This window comes from Musca autumnalis, unplaced genomic scaffold (assembly GCF_047663935.1).
Source record: "Musca autumnalis isolate F117 unplaced genomic scaffold, ASM4766393v1 scaffold_2, whole genome shotgun sequence".
NCBI lineage: Eukaryota > Metazoa > Arthropoda > Insecta > Diptera > Muscidae > Musca > Musca autumnalis.
The window spans coordinates 253757462-253785179 of NW_027411755.1; the positions used below are offsets into that span (position 1 = coordinate 253757462).

The 27718-nt window shown below is 38.1% G+C and overlaps 1 protein-coding gene across 1 annotated transcript; it reads left to right on the plus strand.

Moving 5' to 3' along the window:
* Positions 1 to 1324: 1324 nt before the first annotated feature.
* Positions 1325 to 26868, plus strand: MFS3 (major facilitator superfamily transporter 3). Its single transcript, XM_073971371.1, has 5 exons — positions 1325 to 1659; positions 24669 to 24916; positions 25075 to 25867; positions 25931 to 26217; positions 26283 to 26868. The coding sequence occupies exons 1-5, from the start codon at positions 1620 to 1622 to the stop codon at positions 26487 to 26489; spliced, it is 1575 nt and encodes a 524-aa protein (XP_073827472.1). The 5' UTR covers positions 1325 to 1619; the 3' UTR covers positions 26490 to 26868.
* The last annotated feature ends 850 nt before the right edge of the window (positions 26869 to 27718 follow it).

Sequence of the window (27718 nt, forward strand, 5' to 3'; positions counted from 1 at the left end):
TTTTAAGTGCAACAAAACAATTAACAATTTATAAACCAACAACCACGAAATGTGTTTCAGACAATTTGGAGTCGATTTAGCAATGTCCGCCCGTCTGTCTGTCAATGTCGATCCATTTGTTTTAGTATCTCCTCCGCAAAATTTTTGATCTTTAATCCTAATCAACATTTTTGTCCGTTCAAACGCCCAATATTTTTAAAACCCCTTAAATACATACGTATTTTGGGAAACAATTTTTTGAATATACACAGGCTGAGGGTATATCTCTGTCGGCAAAGCCGACTGAGTAGTCTTTAGTAAAGAGAATTCCTTCCATCGAGTGCCTTACTAATCGATCTCGGCACTTGTTTTTATTTAAATTTACTTGGCTAGAAACTCTTTCCACATTTGCTGAAGAATGTGGCAAGACTAAAACATGTTTAATAAATTTGGACAAAATAGGATATAATGATTCAGAATTTGCACATATTAGCTCTGTTCCTTCACGTTCAAGAATCTTCAAGTTTTACCACTTTTTACTCGAAAAGCGTTCCTTTACTTCTGACACAATACAATTCATATGAGAGCAGTTTACTACTTTTACTACTTTTGCCGGTTTTACCATTTTCAAAAGTAAAGGAACAGGCCAATTAATGCACATATTATTTTCCAAAATTCTAGCAACTCTACGTTTTTATCTTTAAACAAATTTTTGAAATTTGATTCTTGCTTTTCGTTTATGTTTATAAAGCATTCGTATTCCTTTATAATGTCGAAAAATTAATCTTGTGTGCCATTTATTATAAAACTTTGATTTATTGAAGCTAGGCACCTACATTTATTTTCAAAATTAAACCACTTCAAAATCTGACCACAAACTTCAATGTAAAAGTTTGTGTAGTTTTTAATTATTTCCACTAACCCACTTTTCGATAATTTCGTTTTTTGAACAATTTCCTTTACGTATATACTGAAGTACACGTTATGGTAATCAAGAAAATTCAAACTGTTTTTATAAAATGTTAAAAAAAATGTTATTATTATAAATCAAACTACTCTTGACGATATAGTTGTCTTTGTTATTGTACCAAATTAGTTCTAGCAACCACAATTTTCATACAAAATGGAAATTTTATGTGAACAAGTTGCCTTAACTAAAAATCGGCATTTTAGGGGTAAAAATCGGCAAATCGGCATTTCTATTTTTTTGGACTAAAAATCGGCAAAATGCCGATAAATCGGCAAATCTGGCATCACTGCCCCAGATATATTAATGTTAAACCAAGTGAGAGATTGTATGTGTGAGAGAACAGTATAAAAGAGAGACAGCTGTATGGGTGTTTTTGGTAATAGTCAACAACTAAAAAGCGCCAAGTTATCCAGAAATCTGTAGCAGTTGTTAGTAAAGCGTCGTTGCTGGTTGTCTATCGACAACGGAAAGCGGCGAAAATATAAAAAACTTCAAAAGGAAAAACGTTGAATAAATTTAAATCCAGAAACGTCAAAGAATTTTTTATGTGCTGTGAAATATTCCAAAAAAGAAAATAAAAAAGAATACAACAAACGAAAAAAAAACAGATAATTTACATTTGAATAGTGTTTTGAGTGAAAGAAGAGTAAACAAAATAACTATAAAAACTATGACGGAGGAAGTGCCTGCAAGAGGAAGTGTTTTAGGAAGTAAGTGAAATTGAAACAAAAGCTCACACCAACTACAAATAAGGGAAAAGTGTGTATGAAAAAAAGGAAAAGTAACGGCGGTTTGAGGAAGAAATTATTCCAATAAATGCGTAAAAACATTTTTGGTGAAATACTAAAGACAAATCTGTTGTTATTTGGTTTGCTATTTTCGGTTTTGTGTGATTTCATAATTAGTGAATGGAATTAAATCATAATTTCATCATTTGTTTGATTATTGTAACGGATAAATAACATGACAATATACACGTGCGACCTTTTCCAAATACTTAAAGGTCATAAAGAAATACCATCAAGAAATCACTAGACAACATCAACGTGTGTATGTATATACAGGCACGCATAATCCACCACCTCCCACTCCATTCATATATCCTGTAGGACTTTCAGGGCACAACAAGGCGTATGCTTTTTCACAATCATAATGAAGTTATTCGTTTCGTTGTGTGTAGGTGTGTTCAAGCAAGATGTTATGTGGACATCTTCGTTTTGTGTGTTTCAGCAAAGGTCATTTGTATGTCAATAGAGGATTTGTGGCTAGATCATCTATCTCTTAATTTTAAATGCCAATCAATTGTGACAAAATATTTAAAAAAATGTTGTCATTTCGCCGACTGTGTGCCATGTTTTTTAATTGTTCAAAAATATGTTATCCTCTTCTCGAATGGATTCTCCAGCAGAATTACGTATTGCTAATTGAAATGCAATTATGAATGATGAAATAAATACACGGCCCTTAGTCTCCGGCAACACAAGGGTGCTAAGAATCCCCGGAGGTAAAAAACAACATTTAAGAATTGCTACATGGAATGTAAGGAGTCTCTATGAAGCAGGAAAACTAGCCAACACTATTATGGAAATGAACAGATTAAACATCGATATACTCGGAATAAGTGAGACCTGGTGGCCACAAAGCGGCGAATTTAGCTCCCAAAACATGAAAATATACTTCTCTGGCAACTCCAGCGAAAATCACAGAAACGGTGTCGGGATTATAGTAAAAAGTAACATAGCGCAATGCGTAAAGGGTTCTATCTTCAAATCGGATCGGACTATGCTACTTAAAATTAAATGTAAACCAATTGACATGAACATAATCCAAGTATACGCACCTACTGCGGACAAAGGTAATCATGAAATTGAAGCTTTTTACGAGGAAATTGAAGACTTACTAAGAATGACAAAGAGGCACGAAATTACAATAATTCAAGGCGATTTTAACGCTAAAATAGGAGCAGAAAAGTGCCAAGGCGTAACAGGTAACTATGGCCTAGGCGAAAGAAATGACAGGGGTGATAGACTAATTCAGTTCTGTCAAGAACATAAAATGATGGTAACAAACACAATGTTCTGCCTTCCCCCAAGACGACTATACACATGGAAATCGCCACAGGATCGAAGGGACAATATTGTGAGAAACCAAATAGATTTTATATTAATTAATGCCAGATTCGGATCCTCGGTTAAGAAATGCTCAACATATCCAGGCGCTGATGTTCCTTCAGATCACAATCTTCTGATGATGCAGCTGCGCACAAAAATTGTTGCAAATAGAAAAAAGAATATCCGTCGTAAACTCAATGTGGCAAAACTTGAAAATACCACCTTGAAAGCAAATCTTCGAGATAATATAAATCGAGAACTAAGAAATATAAATACTGAAAACATTGACGACTTGTGGAACGCACTAAGGACTACGCTCAAACCCCTAGCAGATAATACCCTCGGATACGGCAAAAAATCTACACAGAAGGAATGGATGACACAGGATATTCTCAACATGATGGAAGAGAGACGAAAACATAAAAACAAGAACTTTGAACTGTATTGGGAACTAAACAGGGAAATCCAAGTCGCTATACGCATGGCAAAAAACAATCATATAAATAAGCAATGTCAGGAGATTGAACGATTGAAAAGCCTTCACGACGACTTTAATCTCCATAAAAAGTTAAAAGAAATGGCTGGTGTATACCGCAAAACTCATTCAAAAGTACTATATAATGATAATAATGATCCTGTGTTTGATACAGAAGAAAAGAAGACTATTTGGAGAAATTATATAAAACAAATTTTTACAGATGAAAATCGAACAACTCTTGAACAACGGACTCAACAATCTCTTACAGGAAATCCCATCAGTCGAAGAGAAGTTGAAACAGCAATAAATACTCTGAGAGATAGGAAAGCTTGTGGCCCTGACGAGATTCCCTCGGAAATCCTTAAATTAATAGATGACGAAAACATCGCACTTTTAACAAAATTATTTAACCATGTATATGATACAGGTCGATACCCACAAGACTGGTTAAAATCTACATTTATTACCATTCCGAAAAAATGCAACGCAAAATATTGTAACGAACACAGACTTATAAGTCTCATGAGCCATGCCCTAAAAATTTTTCTACGGATAATTCACTCCAGAATATACTCAAAGTGCGAAAAAGCCATGGGAACATCTCAGTTTGGATTTAAGGAAGGTATGGGAACCCGAGAAGCACTTTTTTCTATACAAACATTGGTCCAGAAATGTAAAAACGCACAAAAAGACGTATTTCTATGCTTCATAGATTACGAAAAAGCTTTTGATACAGTGTTACATGATAAGTTGATTGACATCCTCATCTCCATTGGCCTAGACCAGAAAGATGTACATTGTATCAAAAGTCTATATTGGCATCAAAGTGCACAAATAGAAGTGGACGGGGAAATGACAGATAGAATTGACATATCTAAGGGAGTGAGACAAGGGTGCATATTGTCACCCTTGCTATTCAATATCTACTCAGAAAAAATTTTTCATGAATCCATAAACAAAATCCCAATCGGCATTCATATAAACGGAACATTTCTGAACAACATAAGATATGCTGATGATACAACCTTACTGGCGCATAGCATATCTGGACTCCAGAACCTTGTGAATAAACTCGCAATACACAGCGAAAAATACGGTCTGAAAATTAACATCCGCAAAACCAAATTCATGGTTATAAGCAAGAAGAATGAACACAATAATACAACATTAAAAATTCACAATACCTATGTTGACAGAGTTAAAAGTTTCAAATACCTGGGAGTTACAATAACTGAACAGTGGCAGTCCTCGCAAGAAATAAGATGCAGAATTGAACAGGCCAGAGAAGCATTTTCAAAATATAAGAGAGTACTTACGAGTCATGACATTAATCTTGAAACAAAGATTCGTTTTATCAAAACATATGTCTGGTCAGTGTTATTATATGCAACGGAAGTATGGACAATTAAAAGTGCTGATATAAGAAGACTGGAAGCTTTTGAGATATGGATTTATAGGAGAGTACTCAAAATTCCTTGGACAGCCCATATGACAAATACCGATGTACTGAGAAGGATGCACTGCGAAAGAGAACTTATCTCAGTAATAAAAAGACGAAAGACTGCATACCTGGGGCATATAATGCGAAATCAAAAATATAAATTGCTACAAAATATAATCCACATAAAGATAGAAGGAAGACCTGTTAGAGGAAGAAAGGAGACAACATGGATGGATAATATTACAGAATGGACGGGCATCCGAGATACTACAACCCTATTATCAAAGGCTAGAGATAGAAATGCGTTTGCAGACATAATAAGCAATCTTTAAACAAATATTGTATATATACGTATTTATTAAAACAAATCTATTTATAATTGTATTGGTCGCTAACATTCGGAAAACGAATTGGCAAATAAAGAAGAAGAATTGAAATGCATGAAACTACGTTGCAGTATCTGAATGCATATGGCCTAAATAATCGATTTGTTTTGGAATATTTGTTTACTTATTTTTGGTGTGTTCCAAATAAATTGGTATATTAAATTACTGTAAAGGAAAAAAGTATTTAACTACATAGGTATTTTAAATTTAAAATTAAATGCAAATTAGTGGTATGTTTCACTAAAGCACTCGAAGGGCTCTGGATTCGTATTCGAAACAGATTGAGTTTGAGTTTATGCAAATACAGTTGAACCTCGATTATCCGTGAATCGATTATCCGGGAACCTCCATTATCCGGGATAGATGAGAAATGTTGGTCTTTTTTCCATTTCCTATATTTTTTGTTATAAACTTTATTATCCGGGAGTAAAAGCACACTTTCCAATAAATTTGATTAAGCAAACAAAAGGTAAACAAAAGAAAACTGGAAATTCTCCCATATTACACAATTTGTATATTAATGGTATTACAAAAACCATGGGACAAAGTCAATTCAGATAAATCTGAAGATGGTATTATGTATCCTTCTAAAATTTTGTAGATTACCTTTAGAAATATAACAAAAATTACTGACTCTATTATTATTGTACAATACTATGCCATTTTTACTTAAAAATATGTTCAAAAACTGCATAAAAACATTGCCTCCATTATCCGTGAAAATCGATTATCCGTAATGCCTCCGGTTCCGACCATCACGGATAATCGAGGTCCGACTGTACTTTATACACAAAAGATGACCTGAATCGCAATTTGAAAGATAATGTAAGCCTATTTCATATAAATCACCCCTAAATCATTCAGTCGAATTTGAATGTCAAATTCAGCCAGTAGCCTTTGTGAATTTGATTGTCAAATTCAGTCAGTAGCCTTTGTGTTATAGTTTGGCAACAAAGATCGCGAAATAATCAAAAAAAGCTTTAAGAAAAATCATAATATGTATGCCAAAAACTAGTTCGATATATGTTATACACAGTTTGAACATTATTTTCATTAATATTCAAATAACAAAATATTCAGATCATGTATTTCTATGAATTTAAAAATTTAAAAGCAATTGCTAAGCCACGAGAAGTCACCAAAGGTGTAAAGGGTAATGAGATATTGGTAAGAGAAGAGGGAGATGAAAATCGCAATACGAGTATGTACTTAAGACTGAGTTCTCAAATGGAGCTTCATTTTGAGACTTCATAGTAAGGACGAATTTGGTTGATCCATCATCTATCACAAGCTTACAAATATAAATATATTACCAACATTTTCAGATTATTTTCTACTCAAATTACATTTAAACTTATTGTAGGTACGTTTACTTCTACGAAATAAACTCGATTTGAACTGTCAATTCCATTCCTTAAACTTCAAATGAAATCCAATGGACTTCAGATGAGTTTTCATTTGATGTATACGTAAAGGAATTCTTTCTTCTTCTTTATTTGCCAATCCGTGTTCGGATGTTAGCGATCATACAATTATAATTTAGTGTTACATAATTTAACTTAACTAATTGTTAATATTATAGTAAAATTAAATGATATGTTCTATTCAATTATCGAAAGGCTTCGGTTTCTGGCGGCATTTAAAACAATTCGTTCGTTTTGCGCACCCGTCCATCCTTTAATGTTACTTATCCATGTTGTTTCTTTTCTTCCTCTGGGTCTTTTTCCTTCGATATCGGTCTGTATAATGGCTTGAAGCAGCTTATATTTTTCATTCCTCATTAAATGGCCCAAATAGGCAGTTTTTCTGGTTTTTATCATACTTGTAACATGGAGTTCGGTATTCATGCGTCTAAGCACTTCTTCATTTAAGATACGTTCAGTCCAACGAATTTTTAAAATACGGCGATATATCCACATTTCAAACGAATTTAATCTTTTCTGATCTGTTACTTTTACCAGGTTTCGGCTGAGTATAATAGTACTGTAACATTTAACAAAGCGCATTTTTGTTGCTAGGCTTATATCATGACTTGTAAGCGTTTTTTTATATTTAAAAAATGAATTTCGTGCCATTTCAATTCTGCACTTGATTTCTTTCGACATATCCCACTGATCATTAATCTGGACTCCCAGGTATTTAAACGTTTTAACTCTTTCTATTTCGGTATTACTTATTAACATAGGTGCAGTTGTTTCCACAGACTTTCTGCTCACTATCATATATTTGGTATTTTTAATGTTAATACGTAATCCATATATTTCGCTTGTTTTCACAAGTACATCTAATAATCGTTGTAGCCCCGCAAAACTGCTTGCTAATAGCGTAGTATAGTCGGCGTAACGGATGTTATTAATTAGCGTATTGTTTATAGCAATACCAATGTTCTTTCTAGCAATGGATTCTACGAATATTTGTTCTGAATATATGTTGAATAGAAGATAGACAAAACACATCCTTGTCTTACGCCCTTTGAAATTTGAACATTGTCTGTTAATTCACCATCTACATTAATATTTGCTACTTGATTCCAGGATAAATTTTTAATGCATCTTATATCCCATTCGTCTATCCCAATGGAAGTCAAGATATTCATCAGTTTATCATGTTTCACCGTATCAAATGCTTTCTCATAATCCACGAAGCAGATAAATACGTATTTTTGAACTTCTCGACATTTTTGTATTAATAAGTTAAGGCCAAGTAGTGCTTCTCGCGTTCCCATACCTTCATTAAATCCAAATTGCGTCTGCCCCATGTGTGCCTCACATAGTGGGTATATTCTTCTGTGTATTATTTTAAGAAATATTTTCAGGGCATGGCTCATTAAACTAATTAACCTGAAGTCACCACACGTATTCGCATTATTTTTCTTGGGTATAGGTATAAATGTCGATTGGAGCCAATCTTGCGGATATTCCTCTGTAATATAAATTTGGTTTCCTTCTATTAATTTGAGTACTTCGACAGGTATATCATCTGGCCCTGGTGCCTTTTTGTCTTTCATAGATTTTATTGCCGATTCCAATTCTACCTCATTGATTAGTCTTCCTGAAATACGGATTTGGTGTGTATTGGTTAGGAACTGGGTTCGACTCTCGTCAGTAAATAAATTTCTGATATATCTTTCCCATAGTTTACACTTATCCTCACGTTCGTAGTGAGCTACATTATTATCATCGCAAATAAACGCGGACGTTCTTTTTGTTTATATACCGGATGCCTCTTTCATTTTTTGTGGAGATTGAAATTGTCATGGAGAAGTTGTAGACTTTAAATTTCCTGGCATTCTTTGTTTATTTGTGCATTTTTCGCGGAACGAATTGCGGTTTTAATTTCTTGATTCAATTCCCAATATTTTTCATAGTTAATATTTCTGTTTTTGCTCCGTTCTTCTCGAAGTGCATGTATTTCTTCTGTTATCCAGTTGCTCTTCTTCCGTCTAGTTGTATTTGTACCTAATACATCTTTCGACACGTTGTTCCATTGCTGTTCATTGTTGTCCCCAACCAAGGATAGTTTGGCGTTTATTTGATCTTTCATTGTTTGTTTCGTAAAGGGGTCGCTAAGCCTTTCGAAATCTATTTTTTTCCGGGGGTTTTTCCTGCGGGTGATAGCCAATTTTACACCAATTTTACAAATTAGGAGGGTGTGATCTGATGAAACGTCAGCACCGGGATATGTGGGGCATTTACTCACACAGGAAGAATATCGCTTATTTATAATTATGTACTCGATTAGGTTTCTGACTATATTATTATTCCTGTCTTCTGGCGACTTCCAAGTATATAATCGTCTCGGATGGAGATTGAACATAGTGTTACTAATTTTAAACTTGTGTTCTTGGCAAAATTGAATTAGCCTTCTCCTCTTTCGTTACGTTGGCCTAACCCAAATTTACCTGTAACATCAGTTGTTTCTTCCTTTCCAACTTTCGCATTAAAATCCCCCTGCATAATTGTGATATCATGGGGTTTCGTCATTATCAGCACTTTTTTCACATCACTGTAAAATTTTTCTACCTCGTGATTGTCGCCATCACATGTGAGTGCATACACTTGTAAAGGAATTGAATGTACTATTATTCTCGCTTTCAATATATAATTGTTCCACAAACATCCCAGAAGGGACAAGGGAGAATTCTCTCATATCAATGAGTTCACCCCAATTCATTATAGCTCAATGATATGGAACCTACTGTTTATTGCCAAGTCTGAACGGCGTCTTAAGACACCACTTGTAAAGATGTTTCACATCTCTGAAATGGTCAGTAAAGACGCCAACATTACACCGTTGAAAGTTCATCCAATGACGCGTTTTTCAGGCACATGGGACTCCGTTGCCTCTTCTTGATGACGCTTAAAACTGGAAGAGAAATTCTTAAATTAGTCATTAATAGGCATCGATCAGTTGTTTATCTTGCTGTCCAGTTAGAAAAGGGTCAACGAATGGACAATGCTGAAGAACAGATAACCAATGCTCCTAAAACAACGATATTTGCATTTTTTGTCTTGTGCAAACTGGACGCATTTGCCAAAACACTGTTGTATCCGGATATTCCATCATACTACGTTTGGAAAAATAGCAAATTCGAACCAAGAAAAAGGGGAGTAATAGTTGGGATAATTTCCGAAATGATGAAACAATGGGTAAAGTATTATATACCATCCTAATAACTCGGAGTCAGAAAAAATTAAAACTATTTTCATTTGAAGCGTTCAATGACGTGGTTTTCCAGTAACATGTGGTATGTGGTCTCTTCTTGATAACGCCTAAAACTGGAAGGGAAATTTTTAAATTAGTCGTTAAAAGGCATCTGTCAGTTTTTCATTTTGTCGCACACTTAGAAAATGGTCAACGAATACATTATAACAGAGACAATGCTGATGAACGGATAACCTTACTTACTTAGCTGGCCCATTACAGAACATTTGTTTCATGGGCCGAACTAAGAAAAGATCTCCATTTCTCTCTATTTGTTACTTCGCACTCTGAAATACCGTGCCTTTTCATCTCATCATCCACTTGTTTGCGCCATATATTCCTTGGCCTGCCAATTCTGCGAGCACCGCCAAGCGGTCCGTATTTATACGCCTTTTTAGCGGGTTCATCATCGCTCATTCTTATGATATGGCCTAGCCAACGCAATCGTTGCATCTCAATACCTTTAACTATATTGATGTCGTTGTATAGCAGATACAGCTCGTGGTTCATGCGACGTCGATATTCACCGTCAACGCAGATTGGTCCGTAGATCTTTCGAAGAATTTTTCTCTCAAACACACCAAGTACTGCCTTATCTGCTTGCGCAAGTACCCAGGCTTCGGAACCATACATCAGCACGGGTAGTATCAGTGTTTTGTAAAGCGTTATTTTTGTTTGACGAGATGTGGCTTTGTTTTTAAACTGCTTACTTAAGCCAAAGTAGCATCTGTTAGCCAATACAATTCTTCTTTTTATTTCACAACTGATGTCGTTTGTTGTGTTTACGGAGGTGCCGAGGTAGACGAAGTCTTTTACTACCTCAATATTATAGGAACCAACTTCCACAGTCGGTCCGAGCTCAATGGACGCATTGCGCGTCGACACCATCAACTTGGTCTTTTCACCGTTTACCGCCAGACCCACTTTAGCAGATTCTCATTCGACCTTCATGAAGGTATCAGTTACTTCTTTTACTGATCGGCCCATGATGTCTATATCATCAGCAAGTAACATGTGGCTAATGGTGTAGATTGTGCCACTTCTTTTGACGTTTGCCTCTCTAAAAACCTTTTCCAGCAGGATGTTGAAGAGATCACACGAGAGGCTTTCTCCTTGTGTTAAACCTCTTTTGGTACTAAACTCTTCGGAGAGGTTCTTTCCTATTTTAACTGAAGATCTTGTGTCAGTGAGTGTCATTTTACAAAGCCGAATGAGCTTTGCGGGAATACCAAATTCAGACATGGCCTACGTAGTGGGCTGTCGAAGGCTGCTTTACAATCGACAAAAAGGTGGTAGGTGTTGATCTGCATCTCTTGGGTCTTCTCCAGGATTTGGCGCAGGGTAAATATCTGGTCAATGGTGGACTTGCCAGGTCTAAAGCCACATTGGTATGGCCCAATTATCTCGTTGACCATAGGCTTTAGTCGTTCGCACAATATCCCTGACACGATCTTGTAGGCAATCGGGAATAGACTTAGAGCATATAGTCTTATCTCCTTTCTTATGGGCGGGGCACAGGATACTCAAGTTCCAATCGTCAGGTACTCGTTCTTCCTGCCAGATGTTGCTAACTAGCTGATGAATACACCTTATCAGCGTGTCGCCTCCAGTTTTGAACAGCTCGGCTGGTAAGCCATCGGCTCCTGCTGCCTTATTATTCTTCAGCCGGTTTATTGCCGTCTTTACCTCATCTTGGCTGGGCGGTATACATTCAATACCATTTTCTGGGATTGGATCTGGGGTACCTTCGTCGTCTTCGCTGGATACCACCATGTTTGAAAAATGTTCTTTCCATATCCTGAGCACACTATCTGTATCAGTTACCAAATCACCTTGCTGGTCTCTACAGGAGGAGGGGCCTGTACCAAAGCCATCAGTTTGATGCTTCACTCTTTGGTAGAATTTTCGGACTTCATTCTGGCTCCTGTACATCTCGATTTTTTCACACTCCCGCTTTTCCATCTCTCTCTTTTTCCTGCGGAAAAGACATTTCTCTTCTCTCCTTTTATCCCGATATCTCGCTCGTGCGCTACGCGTTGCTACGGATTGTAAAGTAGCCCTATATGTCGCATTTTTCTCGTCGGTGGCAGCACGACACTCCTGATCATATCATGGATTCCTTGGTGCAGGTCTCTGGTATCCAAGTATGTATTTTGCGGCTGTTTGCATGGAGTGGGCAATACTTGCAATTGCGCTGATATGTTATGGGGATGAGGAGTGCTTTGATTAAGCAATTGGGCTAGTTGAGGGGAATATGCTGTGGCTATCTGTTGTGATTGCAACTTACCAATGTCTAACTTTCGTGTTGTGTCTGTTCGTGCTTTATTTGCAACGTTTAGGCGGGTACGTACCTTTGCTGCAACAAGGTAGTGGTCCAAATCAGTGTTTGCGCCTCGGAACGAGCGCACATCCAATGAATGAATGTCTTCCATCTATCACAACGTGATCAATTTGATTTCTTGTTTTCTGATCTGGAGACAGCCAGGTGCCCTTATGGATGTCGAGATGTTTAAATCTGGTGCTGCTAACTACCATGTTTTTTGCTGCTGCGAAGTCTATCAGCCTCATGCCATTGTCAAATGTTTCATTGTGGAGACTGAATTTTCCGACTTTTGGGCCAAAGATATTTTCCTTTCTAATTTTGGCATTAAAATAGCCTGGAATAATTTTAATGTCATGAGCAGGACAACGGTCATATGTTTCTTCTAAGCGCTCATAAAATATGTCTTTGGTCTGTTCGTCCTTGTCTTCAGTGGGAGCATGAGCGCAAATAAAGCTGATGTTAAAGAAATTTGCTTTTATTCGAATCGTAGCAAGTCTTTCATTCACGATTGGGAAGCTGGAGAAGCAGTTAGTTATGGAATATTTTCGACAAAAATATTCCCTTTTTGTACATAAATATGGAAATAAAAAATTGAAAAACTGGCGAAATGGAACAAATTCCGCATAGAATTTGTAGTCATGGTTAGGTTAGGTTAAAGGACGCGCAGCTGTCGTGTTGGACAGCCACTCAACTCGGAGACCTTATGGTCCATTATGTTCATCCTATAGTGTGGGTTGGAGAAAAGAAAGAAATAAATTGCATAAAAGGTATCGAGGAAAGAAGAAGTAAGAATAATTAAGTAAGTACTATGGATTGAAAGACAATTGAAAAATTATTTTAGATAGGAGAGCGAGTGTGGAGGTTTTGCCATATTAAGGTGCTGTATTTCGTTCAAGTTGAAGCCACTTCAGACCCTTGGCGAGAAGAAGCAGTGTTGTCGGCTCGGCTTGACAGAATGTTGTCAGAGATGTTATTGTATGTTCACCCATTGTTTGAATTCTACTGGTCATGAGCATTGGACAACGTCATAATAAGTGCTCAATCGTCTCTATTTCTTCTTCATCTTCGCATAATCTGCAGTAGTCCGTGGAGTCATCTCTATCCCATTTGCAGGTCATTGATCTTATTCTGCAGTGTCCCGTAATTACTCCTACCATTAGTTTCAGGTCGGGTTTTCTCACAGAGAGTAGAGAAGAGGTCTTCCGTTTGGAAAGGTTGAGCCAGATTAACTTTGATACCTTACAGCCAGGTTTGTTGTTCCAAATCTGACCAGCCTTCTCCCTGTATACTTGTTCTATGAGCTGCATGAAATGACAAAAGGGTGGCTTGATTGAGTTATCGATTTCGATGTCGTTTGACTCAGATCCGCGACGCGCCATTTCATCCGCTTTTTCATTTCCCTCGATATCGCAGTGCCCCGGGACCAAGGTAACGATTGATCCTAGCGCCTCCAAAGCTTTCCTGCAGTGCAAGACCGCAGCAGACTTGATTGAGTGGAATCTAAGTGATTTTAGGGCCGATTGACTATCCACATTGATAATCACCGGTCCAGGTATGTCCCCATCCATGTTTTTTATCAACTCTGCTGCTTTCGTGACCGCAAAGATTTCGGCTTGGAAGACGCTACAATTTTCGCTTAGCTTGTACGAGATCCGTAAGTTGAGGTATTGTAGACGGCCGCTCCTGTTCCCCTTTCCATCTTGGAGCCATCGGTATAAACCTCTATACCGGGTAGAGGTAAAATAGCAGCGTGGCCATAGTCGAAGTTGCGCCATGAGCTTATCTCCTTGTCTTTGCTGCCAACTCTTGCACCACGAGATTCATCGGATGAAGATCCAGTAATACATTGAGGGCAGCCTGTGGAGTGCTTTTCATGGCACCGGTAATTAAGAGAGATGCCGCTCTATGAACGCTATTAATCTTGTGGAGAAGGGATGTCTTACTTAATGCATTTCACCATACCAATGAACCATAAGTCAGAATAGGGCGAACTATGGTCGTAAAAATCCAGTGGATGACCTGTGGTTTCAATCCACAACTCTTACCAATAGAGTTCTTGCATGAATAAAGGGCTATAAGACCTCTCTTCCTTTTCCACGTTAGTTGATGGTCCAGGATAATGCCAAGGTACTTGACCTCTAGAGAGAGCTTTAGGGCCAATGGTTTGACTTTTCTCTTGTTCGTAAATAGAACCAGCTCTGTCTTAGATGGTTTCACCCCAAGTCCATTGTTGTGTGCCCATTTTGATAAATTGACTAGAGCTCCATGCATGAGTTCCGATAGCGTTTGTGGGAACTTCACGCTGATCATTATGACCATGTCACCAGCATAAGCTATTGTTTTTATACATAGTTGGTCAAATTCCTTAAGTTTGTATTCATGATAGTTTTGAAAATATTCACGATTTTATTTGGTACACCCTTTCGGAGAGCTTGCTTCCCATATTTGTATGATTTAGCGGTCAAAAACTTTTTCGAAGTCGATGAAAATCAGATGTAGTAATTTACATTTGTTCATAATATTTTGTACATTAATCTCTCTGAGAGAATGTTTCCTTTGCAGGCAGATGAGAGAGAATGAGAAAGTATGTTGTTGTTGTACATCCGATAACGTTTGTGGACGATCATCAGTGATTTACACTTAGGTCACTGAAGAATGAACTCAGTCTGGATAACCACACTCGCATACGCTGATTATCTTGTGCTCTTGGCAAGCTCCGAGGAAGATCTTCAGAAAAATTTTACTACGTATTTTTTTACTGCGTACGTCGCTCTGCGTTTTGGCATTGTTGCAATGGTGCACAAGAAGAGAATGCTATTTTGGGTTTTTGTATGGGAAAGAGAGTTGTAGTTAACTTGTTCGTAAAGACGCGTGCATGGCTGCCTTTTATCGAGGTGACTTCTTCTTTTCCGCCTTATTCCTTGAGGAGCATATGGCCACGAGGCGACGAGTTAATAAAATGTCTGCACTACGTTTGTTTCTGACATCCAATATGCTTCGCCTGCACATGAGGTTGATAGAAAAATTATCGATCGGGAGCTCAAATTGGAAATGTGTTTATCCGTTCCAGTCCAAACAATTTACGCAACCGTGAAGAAACGAGCACCCCTGAAGTGAAACCGATGATTTTTTGTCGTCGGTCTTATGCGCAATTGATGTGTCCTTCGCTTTAATGAAAGAGAAAGAAAGAAAATGCAATTTTCAGGTTTTTTTATTGTAAAGTTTCTTGTTAAATGTTTGTTTTACACAAATCTGTTGAAACTGCAACTATTTTTGATTTTTCTTGTGGTATCGGCCACTAGAAATTCCATTAATATTAAAATTAATTTTTATTGAATGTTTTGTAGTTGAGTGCTAACCACAAAACATTCAATAAAAATAAAAACCACACTTGTTCTATCAATAAAATTGAGAACTATGTTAATAATTTATATAAACAAAAATTGGGCCACATATTGCAATAAATTCCGAATTATTAAAACAAGCCGAACTGTTAATCCCCTTTGCCGACACAGAGGTGTATATAGTAGAATGATGAATGGCTGGATGTCCGGTTCCCTCATAGTTTCTAGGTTGAATGCGCTCATAACTTACACTTGTATATATGTGCGTAGGCTTCTTTTGGATAACTCTGGCCACACGAATCGATATGGAATTGTGTATGCTAGCATGCGTTCCTCACTACGTAAGCTAGTGATGCATCGAAATCTTATCACTTACTTTCTGTTTGTTCTGTTTATCAATTACCACCGGGATTATTAAGGGGTTTGATTGAATACGACCCTTAACAATAATTTTATTAAATACTAAAACAATAACAACAATTTTACTAAATATGATAAATAAGTTTCTAATTGCTAATGAATGCGATGTTGACGAGATTTAATGGGGTGATTTCAAATCAAAGGTTTGTAGTGCGATTCTCTAACTCATTTTTTGAGTTATCGACATATGTCGGTAAAACTAAAACGCAAAATTATGAATGAAAAGGTCAAATACAAATTGACAAAACAGTTGCTATCGGTAGAACTTTACGAGTACTTTCTTTTGGTCGCATAACTTACGCCAATTTTATCGATTTTTGTCGGTAACTCAAAAAATGGTTTAGAGAATCGCACTACTGATACGACATACAGTAATTGTCTTGGACCTAGCGACCGATTTCTTTTCAGGAATGCAGGTATTTAATTGTTTGTTTTTAGAATTTTATAACCTTTTTTTGTTCACTATTGAATTAGAAATTGATGGCCTATTTTCTAACACGATTGGCCAACAAATTTGGTTGGACTATGACTTTCATAATATCGTTGCACTGCCTGAGTGACTAAGCATCAATGTGACGGCTATTCAATCCTGTTTGATAGGCCCGTCGATCTAGAGCAGGGACGCGCTTCTTTGCTTCTTTGTAAAGTGAGGGCGCCCACTGAGTTGTTTTTGCATTTGCTTCTGTCTCACACGTACAGTGTACATAAACAAACGATGAACATCGTGTGTTTTTTTTTTTTCATCCATGCATACACACATGCTTTAGTATTGATGGAAATATTATTGTTGACGCTAACCTAGAGGTTCACGTTTGTATTTTGTAACCTTTTTCTCAACATCATTACCATGTCTCTGGACGTTCTTGAATAATGGGGGAAGCCGGTCCATAAGATATTGGCAGGAATGATCTTGGCCATAACAATCACATAGATACTGCTCATCATGAAGATGGTCAACTGGTGTCTTATAGAGGAACTCTGTTGTAGCTCTCAGGTTGGCGTTAGGAAGTTTAAATATTCTTCAACTGCGTACCGCTAATGTTTGTAAACACTGACAGCGCATAGCGTTACCCCCAATACCTAGGCCCATCCTGCATTCTGTACCTCATGATTCGATTTCCAAGCCATGCAGCATCACATTGTCAACGGTGTATTTCAGCCGTGCAAAACTTATCTACAAATGATGTCGTAAGACACAAAGTAAGCCCCTTGTCATAGAGCTACCTAATATTAATCGGAATGCAGTAATAGATATGAGGCTCTGTATGTATCCTCCTCCTTGGCATGATTGACGAAGCTGTCGAAAGCCTTCCATATGCCAGTAGCCACCATATTGTTAAGTTCCACGCACGGTTCTGGTTCAGTCCCCGGCTGATATGTGTGGATATGATATGTTAAGGTAACAATCAGGTTGGATTCAAATTTAAGGTGACTTTATTGCGCAATAGAGAGACTGTTGTAAATTTCCTAAGTCTCAAGTCTTCCGGGTTAATAGGACGAAGTTCTTTATCCTTACTATATGACTGAAGTAGTAATGATGTCCCGGCTAGTTCTTTCAGCTACCCGATTATTTGAACCCTTACTGAACCGATTTTAATATAATTTGGCACATTTATCTATAGACCTAATTCCATCACACATTCCAAATTTCATCAAAATTGGACAGATACAGCGTGATTGGTACATCAAATACCTCAAATCGGCCGAAAATATATATGGGAGCTATATCCAAATCTGAACCGATTTTCACCAAAAGCAATTGCGTTCTTCATTAGGCTAAAAAAATGATCTTCAGCCAAATCGAACAATAAATGCGATGCATAAATCGACTCAGAAGGTGATTCTATGCATATCCCTAGAAGGAACTATGGGTCTAACTCTTTTCCTTAGGCATGTTACATACAAATGCACTAACACATAATACCCTTACCACAGGGTGGTGTAGGGTATAAAAAACATAAAAAACACTGATACAACAACAATTTGGTCACCTTTTGACCATCGTAAAAAGTTTGTCCAAACTTAAATCACGTTCGAAGATGTGCCATTCGGTTATTGTTGTAACAGTGTTTTATTATTATGTTTGTATGTTCGTTCTCCTGTTCAATCTGGCTCTGGGTCTATCTTCAGTTCCAGGAAGTTGGCTACTTCGATAGGATGTAACCACGATCCACTGGAGTCAGATGAGTAGGCTTGGCGGGGCAGTTGAATAGGTGCTTAGTATCGTGCGGGCCCATGCCGCATACTGGGCAGATGTCTTGCACGGCGCGATCGATTCCCGCCCAATAGGAATTTAGGCGACTGCAATATCCTGAGCGTAATTGAGCCAAAACTACTCTGGTTTGTCGTGGCAGCTGACGCTCTTCAGCTGCGATAGAAGGGGGATGTGCTCCGATGACTCACACAATAATTGCTTATCGTCTTAGCAACTGTGTCCGTGTGAATGCTGTTCAAACCTGCCTGATATGTCCGTTGATCTAGAGGTTCTCTCCTATATTGTTGGACCGTCGTCTCTAGACCATGAATATCCTTCTTGATATGCCTGGGTGTATCGGTGGCCAGCAGATGGCGATTGGAATGGCTCTCACGGTAACACCCGAGCAAGTACTGCAACGATAGCATCTCATTATGTTGTCGTACTGGAAGAATCTTTGCCTCCTCATGTAGATGGTCCACTGTAGATTTGAGGAGGCACCCTGTTGCTGCTCTCAGGGCGGCGTTCTGACAAATTTGAATCTTATCCCACCGCGTGTCACATAAATTCGGGGACCAAACTGGCGCCGCATAGTTTACCCCAGACCGACCTATCGCTTTATACGTGGTCAACAAGGTTTCTTTATCTGCACCCCAAGTGCTGCCGGCTAGGGACTTGAGGACCTTGTTCCTACATTTCAGTTTATCGCAGATAGCTGTGGCATGCGCGGAGGACGTGAAAGTGGTGTCGAATGTGACCCCTAGAATTTTGGGGCAGTTTGTGGTCGGAATTCTGTTACCATCGACCCTGATATTCAACTCTCTTCTATACTGCGCCGTCCATGTGGTGAACAGAGTGGCCGTCGATTTAGTGGCGGATATCTGCATATTCCTCGAATGGAAAAAGGTGGAAAGATCGGTTAAATAGTTGTTCAGTCTCTCACAGATGTCATCAGGATAGGTACCCGACGCCAGGATCGTGCAACCATCCGCATACGTCACGATCTCAATGCCGTCTGGAGGGGGTGGAATACAGGAGAGGTAGAGGTTAAACAGTTCCGGAGATATTGCCCCACCTTGGAGAACTCCCTGTTTCACTCTACGGGGTTTGGACTTCTTGTTCCTGAATTCCACGTACGACTGGCGTCCACACATATCCAACGTTTCAAGCTTGGCCGGAGGGTTGTCTGCTCAATGTCCTCAAACAGCGTGGAGTGTCTGACTGTATCAAAGGCTTTTGATAAGTCAAGCGCCACCATCACTGTTCTATCGCACGGCCGTCTCTGGTTGAGTCCTTGACAGATATATGTGGTAATGGCGTGCAGCGCTGTTGTCGTGTTGTGCTGCTTACGGAATCCATGCTGATGATCGGCAACTTGATAGCTATTTCTGATACTGGGGAGGAGTAAGGCCTCAAGTGTCTTTGCTACGGGCGACAAAAGCGAAATCGGCCTGTAGGATCCACTTTTGCTGGCATCCTTGCCTGGCTTCCGTAGTGGGACCACCCTGCCCATTTTCCAGACTTCGGGAACAACGAGGGTGGCTAGCGACAAGTTATGACCTTAGTGAGATACTCCAATCCCGGCTCTTCCAGCTACGGGCCTACGCTTTGGATGATTTAGCGTTCCTGATGGCATTGGCAACATCATCCATTGTAAACTGTTGTGGTTCCTCCTCGGCAGGAAGAGATCTAATGCGACGTAATACTCTTCTCTTCGCCCTGTCACTCTCGGGGTGCTCGACAAACTGTCGATTGAAATAACTAGCGCACCTCTTCGGGTCAGTCAAGGTAACGTCGCCAAACGTCACTGAGGTCCTATCTTCCCTCCTTCCGGGATTTGAGAGTGACTGCCCACAATTCACCTATACCGGCTCCAATGTTGCAGCTCTTCAGATGATTTAACCATTTGTTCCGCTTATGCTCGCCGACCAGCCTGTTAACTTCCAGGGTCATCTCCCTGACTCTGGGGTCATTGGGGTTGTTCGGCGGAGCTCATCACGCTCATTTGCTAATCCCGTCGCCTCTGCTGGAAAGTTTGGTCTTACTTCGAGTATTCGACCAACAGGAATATGGCGAGCAGCTGCAGCATTGATGATGTCTCAGAACGTCCTTTCCGCTAGCCAAACATCAGAAGGATTGGGCAACTCTCTGAAGCGGTGATTGGTGAACTCTCTGAAACTCGACCAAACAGCTTTCCCATGATTGACGAATGTGCGGCGTTCAGAGGTGATGATATCGGGTGGTCTGCTGATGAAGACAATTATGGGGAGATGGTCTGAACCAAGGGAAATGACGGGTTGCCAGGTGACGTCATTTGTCAGACCAGGTAACACGATGGTTATGTCTGGCGAACTGTGACACTCTCCTCTAATTCTGGTAGGGGCGTCCTCATTGACCGTGCAAAACGTAGAGCTATCAATCTGCTCAGCCAGCGCTGTACCTCTCTGGTCGTTTCCGAGGGCCGAATGCCACATCTCATGATACGCATTTAAGTCCCCCAGGACCACACGATTATGACCTTCCAAAAGCGGGCTAATGTCAGGCTTATAATCTGAGATACAGCTATTTCTCGGCGGGATGTATACGTTCAGCAACTCTATCTCGGCAGTTCCACACCTGACTGCTACCCCCATACATTCCATGTACGGGTCATTAGAGGCAGGCTCAAGCGAGATAGGTCTGTATTGAACAGACTGGTGCAAAAGGAAAGCTAATCCCCCACCTCCACATCTGTTGGGGGGACTGCGGGGAGTTTCGTAATCCGATGACGAAGGAGTTTCGTAATCCGATGACGAAGGAGTTTCGTAATCTGACGACTACTCACTGGGGGCTGTGTTCGCACAGCATGCAGCAACATAGTCCCTATCGTAGTCCCTCGCGTGGGCAAGTCCAGAGCAACCCTTTAAATGCACCCACTCCTGGCATCTATTGCATCTCACCGAAGATTGGATATGGGTGAAGATGCGGATGTGACAAACCGAGCACAAATATATTGGTCCTGGGTTTTCCTCCGTCCCGGCAAGGACCAAAAGAATCCGGAGCAGACATTCCGGGATATGCCGCTCCCAGCACAGAAAAAGGAAACACTACAAACACATGTACAGTGAGGTGACAGCCGCTGGCCGGAACGCTGATGTTGTGTGGTCCCGGGTCAATCCACGATAATTAAAAAAATATTTTTTATAAAAATCCACGATAATTAAAAAAAAAATATTTTTTATAAAAATTCACGAATTAAAAAATATTTTTATAAAAATCCACGCTAATTAATTTTTTTATAAAAAAATTCACGATAATTAAACAATATTGTTTGTAAAAATCCACGATTATTTAAAAATACTTTTTATAAAAATCCACGATAATTAAAAAATCCACGATAAAAAATCCACAATTTTTAAAAATAATTTGAACAAATTCACGAATATTAATGATAATTTTAAAAAATCCACGATTATTGAAAACAATTTTTTAAAAAATCTAAGAATATTGAATAATAATTTTAAAAAACTCAGCGATTATTGAAGAATGTTTTTCTTTTTAAAATTCAACTTTTATTGAAAATAATTATTAAAAAACCACGATTATCGAAAAAAATTTTTTAGAACATCCAAGATTATTGAAAAATGTTTTTTAGAATATCCAAGATTATTGAAAAATATTTTTAGAACATCCAAAATTATTGAAATTTAATTTTAAAAAAATCCACGGTTATTAAAAATAATTTTTAAAAATCGACGATTACTAAAAAATAATTTTAAGAATCCACGATTATTGGAAAATTTTTGTTTTTTTTTTATTATCCACGATTATTGAAAAACATTTTTTTAATAATCCACGATGCTGTCGTCTCAATTCATATTGGGCCCGAATTTATGACACGGTACCGATGTGATATTTGTTGTGGGCTCCATGAGCTCTAAAAAATCCTACGATCTTACTTGGCACGAACGTGTAGTGGTTATGATCATGGCTACAGCATTATATTTTTTGCTTGGGGAAGCCAATACTTTTTGCATGTGCAAAATTTATGCATTTTATGCAACAAATATTACATTAAAAGGTACGAAACTGTTTGTGTATAAAATTTTTCTGTTCAAAATTCTCTTCAATTAAAGAGTGAAAAGTATAATCACAGTCATAGCCTTCAAAATACCGAAAATCGGTAGGGATCGTTCTACGGGGGCTATATGGAGGCCTGGACCTCCACAAAAAAATTTCAGATGAAAAGTTGTATATCCCCTAGAAAGACTTAATACCAAATTTCAGCCATTTCGGAGGGAAATTGAGGCCACAACCTTTAAAATACCGGCAATTGGGAGGTACCGTTCTATGGGGGCTTTATGAATACGTGGACCTATACCAACAAATTTCAGGTCGGAAGTTTTATACCCCCAAACGAAAACTTAATACAAAATGTCAGCCATTTCGGCGGGATATTGAGGCCAACACCTTCAAAATACCGAAAATCGGGAGGTATCGTTCTATGGGGGCTATATGAAGACGTGGACCTATACCGACAAATTTCAGTTGGAAAGTTTCATACCCCCAACGAAAACTTAATACAAAATTTCAGCCATTTCAGTGTTATATTGAGGCCACAACCTTCAAAATAACGCAAATGGCGAGGCACTGTTCAGTGGGAGCTATATGAAGACGTGGACCTATGCAGACAAATTTCAGGTGTAAAGTTTCATACCTCCAACGAGGACATAATTATACCCAATTTCAGACATTTCGGTGGGATATTCCGGCCACAAATCCTTGCACATTGGTTTTGCATATGCTCATTTTATGCAAATATGTAAAAATATGCAAAAATTTCTGGGCCTAATTCGTTTTAATTTTTAATTAATTAATTTATCGTTGGAAATCGAGCTTGATGATCAATAATGCATCTGAAAAAGGAAAGCCGACGACTCGAACCCACACACCCACCATTATGTGACATGACATGTTTCGCCTTTGGTAATGAAGGCTCCTCAGACATATCGGATGTGAGACGGCTTCGTTTTATTTTGTGATAAAACGAGTTTCTGTCTAATCAGATTTTCTCTATGAGAATCCTGCATAGGATTCCGCTGTCTAGTTTTTCGGAACACCGAAAATGATATTTGTTGTTAAAATTTGGGACATTTTGGTCCACCACTCCTGTTTTTATACAGTCATTGACTGAGGGTAAATAGCTATGGACAAAGACAAATGATTCTTTTTACTGTTTCCCATAAAAAACACCGACAAAACGAGAAGCATTTTGATGAAGCACGTGCTAAAACAACAAATATTTTCTAATGTTTTATATCCAACCGAAAATACATATAATTTAGAAACATTTTATTATTTATATTTTGGAATACTGCCAACGGAGGGAAAATACTAATAAGTCTATTAAAATTGGCTGTTGGTATAGTAAAAGACAATGAAGTCTTCCTAATATGATCATCTATCCCGATCATATTTGCCATAATAAATATATTCTAGATCGAAGAAGAAGAGGTGTCCCATGTTTAGACTGGGTTTAATTTTACCAGTTTCAATTATCATCAAAACAAAAATTCTAAATAATGAGTCTTAAATCAATTTTAGTTCGAAATAATTATCACCAAGTTAATTATAGTTTAGTTTAACTAAAACAATTATGGTGTTCTATGATCGGATGTTTTATGCATGTGTATTAGTTTGATTTGCTCTACTACTTTCATTGTTTAACAAGTAAAATTAACACAAAAGGTTTTTAATTAATATAATTAAAATTAAAATTAGAGGTTATTTTTTAATGGGTTACAGTGGTCTGTTTAACACCCAAAAGGTTAGATTCTATTTCATGCAAAGAATTATTGTCAGATAAAACACAGATGATGTGATTATTTATGTGACATAAAGATATCCCAATATAAACATGACAAGCAATTACGTTATGTGGATGTTAAAGCTCACGAAGAAGTCCATAAACAGACATTCAAAATATTGAGAAGCAATTGTTAGACATCTGAAAATAAAATCTTCCATAAACACGCTATTCAAATTTGGCGCCAAAACAAAGCCTTCAATACTCCTCACCATGCAAAGTGTTTTGTGTATAAAAGACCCTATTTATAACCAATCCAATTCATTTTGTGTATAAAAATAACTAAACGGAAAAAGGAAATCTTGAATGTCAATTAAAGGACTGTCATTAAATGAGACGACGGAGAAACATGTGACCCATCCCTGCTACTCTTTGTTGTAGGATTTGAAAAGCATTTAACCCAACCCCGAATTGTCAAATTTATTATCTAATTTGTTATTTCTTGTCCTTCTCTCTCTCTCTCTTGTTTACAGAATGTGTGCCGGCTCGTTATATCCTGGCTGTGTTGGGTTCCATTGGTATGGCAATTGTTTATGGCCTCAAAGTGAATCTTAGTGTTGCCATGGTGGCTATGTTAAATCACACAGCTGTTGGCCACGGCTCACATGGAGGAGGAGCAGGAGACCACACACTATCCAATGTTACAGGAGGTCATAGCGATGTAGAAATTTGCTCCCCACCTGGTGGAGCAGATACTAATGCAACGGCAACAACAGCAGCGGTAATTATATATTCAGATTTTGTTGTACATTACATTTTTATTAATTTTAAACCCAGTTTCTCATTTGTAAAAACTGTTACAACAACAACATAAATTCAAATTATAAAAGTGTTATTAATTTTTAATTATTAATTAAAATTTTTTATGTAATTTTTTAGGATGGTCCCTTTATATGGAGTGAACCCTTGCAGGGTACTTTGCTGAGTTGCTATTTCTGGGGCTACTTGGTGTCGCAAATACCCGGCGCTCGTGTAGCAGAAAATTTCTCAGCCAAATGGGTAATGCTGTTTTCGGTGGGCATTAATGTGGTGTGTACCCTCCTCACTCCAGTGCTAACGGAATTACATTATGCCGGCCTCATTGCTATGCGTGTCTTGGAAGGTGTTGGTGGTGGTGCCACTTTCCCTGCTATGCATTGTATGATTGCTGCCTGGGCTCCACCAAATGAACGTTCCGTTATGTCAACCATTATTTATGTGGGCACCTCATTTGGTACTGCAATTTCGATATTATTGGCTGGTGTGCTTTCGGCTGGTTTGGGTTGGGAATCGGTGTTCTATGTTATGGGTGGCCTAAGTTGTATTTGGATGTTCCTGTGGGTTATTTTGGTACAAGATAATCCCAATAAGCAGCGATTCATTAGCGCCGAAGAAAGACAAATGATTACATCTTCATTGGGCAATGATCAGCAACATGGTGCCGCCAAGGAAGAACATCCACCAGTACCATGGAAGAAAGTATTCACGTCGGTACCATTCTGGGCTATTTTGGTGGCTCATTGCTGCAACAATTGGGGCTGGTACATGTTCCTCATTGAAATTCCCTTCTACATGAAACAAGTTTTGGCCTTTAATGTATCCAGTAATGCTGTTGCCAGTGCTCTGCCCTATTTCCCCATGTTAATTTTCAGCATGATTTTGGGTAAATCCTTGGATAGCCTAAAGGCAAAACGTGAGTATCCTAAGAGAGATTCTTTAAATTAAATATGTTATTAATTTCTCAATTTTCTTACAGAAAAAATCAACACCACAATTGCCCGTAAAATTGCCACCAGCATTTGCACCATTATTCCTGGAATTTGCCTATTGATCTTGTGTTACATTGGCTGCAAACACACCGCTGCTGTGGTTGTTATGGCTGTGGGCATTGTTGGTATGGGTGGTATGTTCTCTGGTTTCCTTTCAAATCACATTGATATTGCTCCCAACTATGCCGGTACCTTGGTGGCTTTAACCAATACTGTGGCCACCTTGCCCGGTATTATTGTACCACTTTTTGTTGGTTATATTACCAAGGGAAATGTAAGTAAAGCTTCCATGCCTAACCCCATCACCTTCTCACCTTTTCATAAATTATTTTATTTTAGCAAAACATTGGAGCTTGGCGTATTATATTCTTCGTTACCATTGCCTTGTTTACCATTGAATTCTTGATTTACACCATCTTTGGTTCGGGTGAGGAACAACCCTGGAATAAAACCGCTCAAAAGACAAATGATCCCGAAAAACCAGCTGTCACCGATGAAAGTACACCATTGAATGGGGCGAAAAGTGCTAATGGCACAACAGCCTAAATGAACACAGGAGAGCCAGGAGCAGTTAGTTTTACTCAATTTAAGTTGTTGCTTAGAGGAACAAAACATGTTGATGTTATCTCCTATTACATAATCATATATTTATGTATGTATGTGACTCAGTTAGCTTGTAAAACGAGATTCTTAAAAGTATTTTTTTATTGTCGATTTATTTTATTTTTTTATACTATCCCAACGCTGTTTGTTAACTAAGGTTAAGCTTAGATACTACCTCCAATATTAATTTATACAACTGTATTTACACACAAAAATAGAGTGAATCTGCCGCCTTTGTACTTAAATACACATAAACGAAACAAATATAATGTACTTATTTTAAGTTCTTTTAAATATAAATATATGTAAAATATAATAAAAAGATGTTGTTTTTATTGGAAATTTTGGGTTTTATCCTTTTGAATTGATTTCAAAAGGTAATCTAAAAAACAATAATTTTTCAATGCTTAAAAGGAGAAATTTCAACTTCCGCCTTAAAATATGCAACATTATGTAAAATTTTGTTTTACGATACGTCATTCACTGTTTACTTTCTAGACATTTGCAAATGGTCTGTTCCTTTACTTTTAAAAATGGTAACAGTGGCAAAAAATGGCAAAAGGGGCGAACTGTTATCATATAAATTGTACGCTTCTTAAAGTAATGGAACACTTTGCGGGTAAAAATTGGAACAAAAACTGGTAACCTGAGGCACGTAAAGGAACAGGACTATTTTTAACACGCTGCAGTTGACCAATCGAACTAATACTCTGCCCACTTTTCAGATTTGGATCATGATGTTGCAACACAAGCCTGCTCCTTATTGAAACTCGATAATAAAGCGAGAGTTTCAACTGAAACCGGCTATTTATTGAAATTTGTCAATAAAGCTAATGTTTCAACAGAAAGCTGCTCTTTTTCTCAACTTCAAATGTTTGAAGGAGAAAGACCCTCCATACCCTCCTCAACATCACGAAAACTTGCTTTTGATGGTTCCAATTGTGATGGGTTGAATGGATTGGATGATACCAACAGGTCCGAACCTAGCTTGCTAAACGTTTCACCACCACCACTTAACAATGACGACAGTGGCATAATCTCACAATCTAGCGAACTAAACATTTCACCACCGTCACCACTTAAAATGACGACAGTGGCTTCGAAGGTAGATGGTCGTCCAGAAAATGTGATTAGACAGAAACTAGTTTTATCACAAAATAAAACGAACTAGG

Excerpts from the sequence above, each read along its gene's own strand:
- MFS3 (XM_073971371.1), top strand. The coding sequence starts at position 1,620 with ATGACGGAGGAAGTGCCTGCAAGAGGAAGTGTTTTAGGAA. Across the intron at positions 1,660-24,668 it reads AAGAGGAAGTGTTTTAGGAA|AATGTGTGCCGGCTCGTTAT; the intron begins GTAAGTGAAATT and ends TCTTGTTTACAG. Across the intron at positions 24,917-25,074 it reads CAACGGCAACAACAGCAGCG|GATGGTCCCTTTATATGGAG; the intron begins GTAATTATATAT and ends GTAATTTTTTAG.